This window comes from Arachis duranensis, chromosome 3 (assembly GCF_000817695.3).
Source record: "Arachis duranensis cultivar V14167 chromosome 3, aradu.V14167.gnm2.J7QH, whole genome shotgun sequence".
Lineage (NCBI taxonomy): Eukaryota > Viridiplantae > Streptophyta > Magnoliopsida > Fabales > Fabaceae > Arachis > Arachis duranensis.
In genome coordinates, this window is record NC_029774.3 from 130978772 (window position 1) to 130986177 (window position 7406).

General features: G+C 34.6%; 1 protein-coding gene and 1 pseudogene across 1 annotated transcript; both read left to right on the forward strand.

The window, feature by feature from the left end:
* The first annotated feature begins 415 nt into the window (after positions 1 to 415).
* LOC107481505 (uncharacterized) lies at positions 416 to 1087 on the forward strand. Its single transcript, XM_016101789.1, has one exon. It carries the CDS (start codon positions 416 to 418, stop codon positions 1085 to 1087), a length of 672 nt encoding a protein of 223 aa, XP_015957275.1.
* A 3068-nt stretch (positions 1088 to 4155) lies between these two features.
* LOC107481504 (pentatricopeptide repeat-containing protein At1g32415, mitochondrial-like) lies at positions 4156 to 6862 on the forward strand (annotated as a pseudogene).
* The last annotated feature ends 544 nt before the right edge of the window (positions 6863 to 7406 follow it).

Consider the following 7406-nt stretch of genomic DNA (forward strand, 5'->3'; position numbering starts at 1 on the left):
CGTATTTGGAAATAACATATTAATCTCTTAGCTTGCTCCTTAAGTATATTAATATTTTTTTTGGTGACTCTAAGTATGTTAATATTTTTAAAATCAAGTACAAAGATACTTTAATCTTTTTAAGATCAAATTCAAAGTTTAAATTTTAATACAATTAAACTAAAATATTAATCCCAAACCAACTTTCAAACATTACATTTGATTTGCATTAAAATATTTAGCTAAATTCTATCAAAAGATATTTAATTAAATTGTTTGAGATAAAGATATATTCAATCAAATTTAAAACCACTTATGGTTAAGATAAAGATTGAATCCCTTATTAAAGATTTTTTTCTTCAGGACTCTATAAAATGCTACATAACCAATTAACCATAGAGTAAAGGAAATCATCAAGAATCCTTAACCAGTTACAATGGAATTCACCTCTTTTTTATGTGAAATCAATTCCATTGAATACCCAACAGTACCACAAGACTTCTATTTTTCTGATTTCTTCTCCATCATGTTCAGTCTCACCAAAGAATTGATCCAAATTGACTTTTCTTCTTCTACAATTACTACTCTCAATGAAGCGTTCTTGGTTCCCTTCGATGTCCTGCGTAACGGAGAAGACACTGCATTCTTACATGAAATATTCTCTTCAATGCCTATATCTCCTCAGATATTAGACCAAATTTTACTTTTTATGGGCAGAACTGCAAGAACAATTCTAAGCCGTGAAGGGTGTGAGTCCAGCATGCCAGAGATTGTTGTGAACCTTTATGTTGTTGTTATCCAAGATTCTGATTTCTATAATGATGATGTCCGTCAAGATGTTCCTGAACTAGTCCGACTTGTGAATCTGTTGGAGAGATCCAAAATTGATGAGCAAGATGATGATGCTGAACAATGCAGTATTTGCTTGGAAGAGTTTGGACATGGTATCCAAGATTCAAGTGTAAAAGTTGTTCGCACAAAGTGCTCGCATGTGTTCCATGAAAGCTGCATGCTCCGTTGGCTGCGGCATTGTGCCGACCATCAATCACCCTATTTTTGCCCATTGTGCCGCTGCATTATATTTCCAACTTCGCAGAGAGATGAATAGGTTCTTTGAAGGAACTCTTCTTTTTTTAGTTTTAAAGTATAATTTTAAGAGTTGTTTTGTTATATATTTGAGAATTATTTTAAGAGCAATGCTAGGGGCAAGTAACATTTGTGATTGATAGCCATTAACTAGCCATCAATGATGATTTGATGGTGTGAGATTTCATCCAATGGCTCACCTTTCTCTGCTGGTTATATGCTGGCCAAAATATAATAAAATTGTTGGCCCCTAGACTTTTTCTTATTTTAATACATTGTCAGTAGAAGTTTTTTTGGGAGAAGTCTTCCCACCTTGTACTCTTGATACACACCAGCGTCCATTTATATAGGGGATGTTTATTTTCTATGCAAATGAGATATTTATTGTTAATGTAAATGAGATATTTGTTTTTCAAATAAATAAGATGTTTGTTTTTAATATAGGAAAAGTTTAAGGGGTTCAGCAATTTTATCGCATTTTAGCCAGCATGTAATCAGCAGAAAAAGATGAGTCATTGGATGAAATTTCATATCAATCTCACACCATCAAATCATTATTGATGGCTAGTTAATGACAGTCAATCACAAATGTTGCTGGCCCCTAGCATTGCTCTTAAATATAAATGAAATGTTTGTTCTTCATGTTAATAACTTAATACAGCATTCAAAGTTGGTGACCACGAAAGATGGCAACAGTATAGAGGGCGTTTGGATTAGAAAAAAGTGTAATAAGAATTAAAAGGGAATAGGATAGTTAAAATTTCAATGATAGAATTAAAAGGATTTTTTTAAACTTGATTTGGGGTGGATTTTTTTTTTTAATTCTCAATAGGCTAAAAAATTAATTCATTATTTACGTTGTTCAAATTTTTTGTTGTCTACCTAACAAAACTCTTATTATTATTATTATTATATAAGTTGAAACATTGCATGCATCCTTGGCTTTTGAAATCACAATTAAAGTAGTCTAACTCTAATGGTACTTAACTACTTAATAAGATTTAAATTTATGCCGAACTAAAATGAAAGTGCAGTGTAAAGTAAATTTTACACGTTCATTGTATCATTACTTGACAATTTTACTAAAATGTTTATGTGAGCTGAAGTGCATGTTGCTCTAAATCAACGTTTCTTAGCTTTTATGATACCCTGAAGTCTGAAGTCTGAAGTCAGAAGGGTACTGCAATTAAAAAAGCTTGAGCTATCAAGCAAGGAAGAACTTTTAAGGGTGGAATTAATGCTGGAACTTGTAAGGGTGGAATTAAATTAATGATCCATATCTCACTGCATTTGCAATTAATAACGCCTCTTGGCTTTCCATATTAATGTATTTTTTTAAACATTAATAATAAATAATAATAATATACTTTTATTTTTATTGTGTGTATATATATATTAATAAAAAGTATTTTTTTCTTCAAAATACCGAACTAAACAGACACTTAATATTTTGATTAGTAACTCGTAAGTAATATATTTGAAAATTTTAAATGTATAATTGAACCATAATAAACAATTAAATATTTTTCTTAGATGACCCTGTGGCACTAGATATATATAAAAAGTATAATCTTTTGAACAAGTAATATTTGTTAGATGATTGAATTTGTTGAGGAGTTTAATTAAAAAAGATAATATAAAAAATCACTTAGCTTTTAAATAAATTTGGTTTTTAAAAATTTTAAATTAGTCATGTTAGTATATCTATTGCTTCTGAAGTGATAATATATATAATAAATTTATAAAATTAGATCAAATTAATCTTAAATTAAGAAATTTCAATGCGTCAAATCCTCACCAATTATACTTAACGTGTAATATTAACAAATTTTGACGCCGTCATTATAGAAAGTAGAAGCCTAATTAACTTTAAACGCATACTTTCAAAAACCAAGTGCTTTATCCAAAAAAGAAAATAAGCGTTCACTTTAGATTTTAGGTGACAGTATGCTAATTAAAACCTTCTCATGTTTTGAATGAGGAATAGACAATGTGCACTAGCATTTGCAAGTTTGAGAAAGGTACAAAATATTATACACATTCAATGATTCATTATAACTGTGATACAAAATGGACACCATTTTGTCCTAACCAGTAACTACTTTTGTAATTGGTCTTATTTGGTTAATTACTACAAAAGCATCCTAGACATCCATCTACTGTACATGTTCAAGCATTCTTCAGGCTTATACATACTCTAGAGCTGTGTGGCTACCACCCTTTGTATACACACTAACATATACAAGTGCTGCTTGCCTTGACAGTTACAAAGGTCATTGCATGGGAATAAGTCCTTGTGTATCTGCATAAGAAAAAACATTCATTAACTACATAACTTACTTTCTATAGACAAGTTCAACGTAGTTACATAACTATAACTAGGGGAATACCCTACAACTGGGGCATTTGTGTGCCATGGCCTCCAATCATCTATGATGGAGTAGTTTAAAGATCTTATTCCATCCATGCAATAAAACTACTTTCTTATTTTACCAACTTGTGTATCGTAGACGAAGCATATACCAGTGAGCAGGACTACCAGTGAGCCACAGCATGAGAGGATCCACCTTAGGATTGTTCTCTAACTCAATGAAATTGTAGAAAGCCTGCACATCATCATTTCATCCACTCCCATGTACCTGATTAATATCAACACATATGATAAGATCATTATCATACATGAATGCAAAATTCCATAGAGTAAGAAAGCATAGTCCATAGGCAAATGTTACTGACCCACTTTCAAGCACAAAAGGAAGGGCTCCCTCAAACCCAGAAAGGTACTTCAGTATGTTGCCACATTATATAATAATAATAATAATAATAATAATAATATATTGAAAGAAATGAACAAATAACGTCATTCATGCATTGATCATTTATTCTCAGTATAATCCATATCTTTATCCATATATTTTTTAACTATCTTTATCGGATATTCTTTATCTAATTTTACTTTAATTAGTTCATATAATAATCACATATATATATGGCTCACGTTTTAAAAAATACAATGTTGTATTCGTATACCAGCCATAGTTTAATAATAATACAACTGCATTCTAAATGTCTCTTTTTGAAAATCTATTGATGCGGGCCTCTACTCTCAGATGCTTCCCTCTTTCAAATGTCTCTCGCAATCACAATCTTCACTACCATTCTCAACCCTTTAATCATACTCTACCTTTTCTCAGAATCAATGACCCAACACCCGAATTCAATGATACTTTGCTCCTCCATTACCTCTCCAATGGCTGGCACCAAGAAGCACGAGACCTACTTTACAAGTCCTCTCAAGGCCACCCCCATGCTCGTATTGTTCACTGGACTTCCCTTCTCACAAAGTACTCGCGGGACGGTTTCATCCGTGAAGCTCGAATGCTGTTCGATATAATGCCGCACAGAAACATAGTCACTTATAACGCGATGTTGTCTGGGTACCTGCAATCTGGCATGCTTGATGAGTCTTTCTGTTCTTTGAGCATATGCCGAAGAGGAATGTTATTTCCTGGACTGCTATGCTTGGTGGGTTGGGAGATGCAGGGAGGATTGGAGATGCAAGGAGGCTGTTTGATGAAATGCCGGAGAAGAATGTGATCTCTTGGAATTCGATGGTGGCAGGGTTATGTGGAAAAAGGTAGAATGGATGAAGCAAGAGCGTTGTTTGAGGAGATGGGTGTAGGAATGTGGTTACTTGGACCAGCATGATGTCTGGTTACTGTAGGGTAGGCAATGTGGATGAAGCTTATAGTTTATTCCAGACCATGTCGGAGAAAAATGTAGTTTCTTGGACAGCCATGATTGGTGGGTTTACCTGGAATGGCTTGTGTGCAGAGGCATTATCGCTTTTTCTTGAGATGAGACTCTCTAATGCAATACCAAACAGTGAGACCTTTATTTCCTTAGCCTATGCATGTGCAGGTTTAGGTTTTCCTACTCTTGGCAAGCAGTTACATGCTTATATAATTGTCAATGGCTGGAAGCTTGATGATTATGATGGCAGGCTACAAAGAAGTCCCATTCGGATGTACTCTGCATTTGGTCTTATGGACTCAGCTCGAAGTCTACTAGAAAGTGATATGAATAACTGTGATGAACAGTCATTTAATTCTATGATAAATGGTTACATTCAGGCTGGTGAGTTAGAAAAAGCTGAAGATTTGTTTCATAGACTACCCATCAAAAACACAAATGCAAGCACATGCATGATTGCAGGCTATCTTAGTGCTGGGAAAGTATTAAAGGCATGCAACCTCTTTGATAACATGGTTGACAAGGATTCCCTTGCATGGACTTCAATGATTTATGGGTATGTTGAAAATGAGTTGATTGCTGAAGCCATTGACTTGTTTGTTGAAATGATGGCTGATGGTGTTATGCCAATAAATTCTACATTCTCTGTTCTTTTCGGTGCCATTGGTTCAATTGCATATCTTGAACAGGGGTGCCAATTACATGCCATGCAGTTGAAGACCATATATGACTATGATTTTATTCTTGATAACTCTCTTATATCAATGTATGCAAAATGTGGAGAGATAGAGGATGCATATAAGATTTTCTCTAGCATGTACTACCGGGACAAAATTTCTTGGAACACAATGATTATGGGCTTTGGAGATCATGGGAGGGCTAGTGAAGCTTTAAAGGAGTACAAAATCATGCATGAATATGGTATTAACCCAGACGGTGTTACTTTTCTGGGTGTCTTGACAGCATGTGCTAATGCTGGTCTTGTTGATAAAGGGTTGGAGTTATTTCGTGCCATGTTTAATATTCATGGACTACAACCTGGCCCCGAGCATTGCATTAGTATGATCAATCTTCTGGGACGAGCAGGAAAAGTTAAGGATGCAGAGGAGTTTGTCTTGGGGTTTCCTATAGAACCAAATTATGCCATTTGGGGGGCATTGCTTGCGGTATGCGGGTTGGGTAAAACAGATGTGGATGTTGTTGCTAGGCATGCTGCAAAACGACTGCTTGAGTTGGATCCTCTAAATATCCCAGGCCATGTTGCTCTCTGTAATGTATATGCTGCAAAAGATTGCCACATTGAGGGGACAAGTTTGAGAAAAGAAATGAGGTTGAAGGGCATGAGAAAGAGACCTGGCTGTAGTTGGATTTTAGTGAAGGTTAGTCTGTAGAGTTCATGTTTTCTCGTCGGGACATAGACTGGAACCACAAGAAGATACGGGTGTGTTTTAGCATGAGGTTGCTCTGAAAAGGATCATGGCCATGGATATTCTGGTATGTACTTTTTTTTTTTATTTCTTAGGGTTCTAGACTTGTAATGGGGTTTCCTGGTTCTATAAATATTTATATATGTGCCTTCAATATGGATCTATGTTTAAATGAATAAAAATTTGGGGCAAAAAGCCAAATTGTAAGATAGTGTTTGCTTTGCTTCTCCTGAGCTTTGTTTTTGAATTTGGTGTTCCAGGGTTTGTGTTTCAGAAAGAAAAAAAAAAAGAAAAAGAAAAAAAATTTATGGTTTAAAAATGTAAGAGCATTAATGAGATGTCTACTAACAATAAAACCATAGAATTTGAATTCTCTAATGTGAAAAGATTAGTGAAGTTATAAAATAGAAGATTAACTATTATAAAATTTATAATTTTTATTATATTTAGGTAATAAAAACTAGGTATCATTTTACAGATCAAATGAAGGAGGCAATGAATTACATAAACCAGCTTCAGAGTAATGTCAAGGAACCCACTTCCAAGAGGGATAAACTCAAGAAACTCTCTTCATCAGTAGTAAACCCTCATCTTGCAGCAGCTGCTTCTACAAGTTTCTCAGTCCAGTTGAATAATATTGGAGCTGATGATGATGAGGGAATGATTGAAATTACTTGCTGTTGTTCCTACACAAGAGAGTAACAGGAACAAGTGGTTCCACTTTCGAAGTTGTTGCAACTAGTGCTTCAAGAGGGGCTCCATGTTGTTACTTCCCTTTCAACTCAACTCAATAATGCAACACTAATCCACACTCTCCACTGTCAGGTCCGATGGCATACACCATAATTGAACTACTTCACAGTCTCAGGTCCGATGGCATACACCATAATTGAACTACTTCACAGTCTCACTGAGATTTTTAATTGAACTTTAATTTATGTATTATATTCACAGGTAAAATCCAACAAGAGTGTGGATCTATCTGAGCTGAGAAGCAAATTGGTCAGTGAAAGATCATCAATCATATCATTTGAGGTGAGTATGCTTGCAGTGTATATATTGGAATCTGTTAAATGTATAAGGAAAGTGGGGAATCACACCTTAAAAGCAAGTTGTCAAGGGGAAAGAACCACTCTCCTTATATACAACATCAAGGATCCC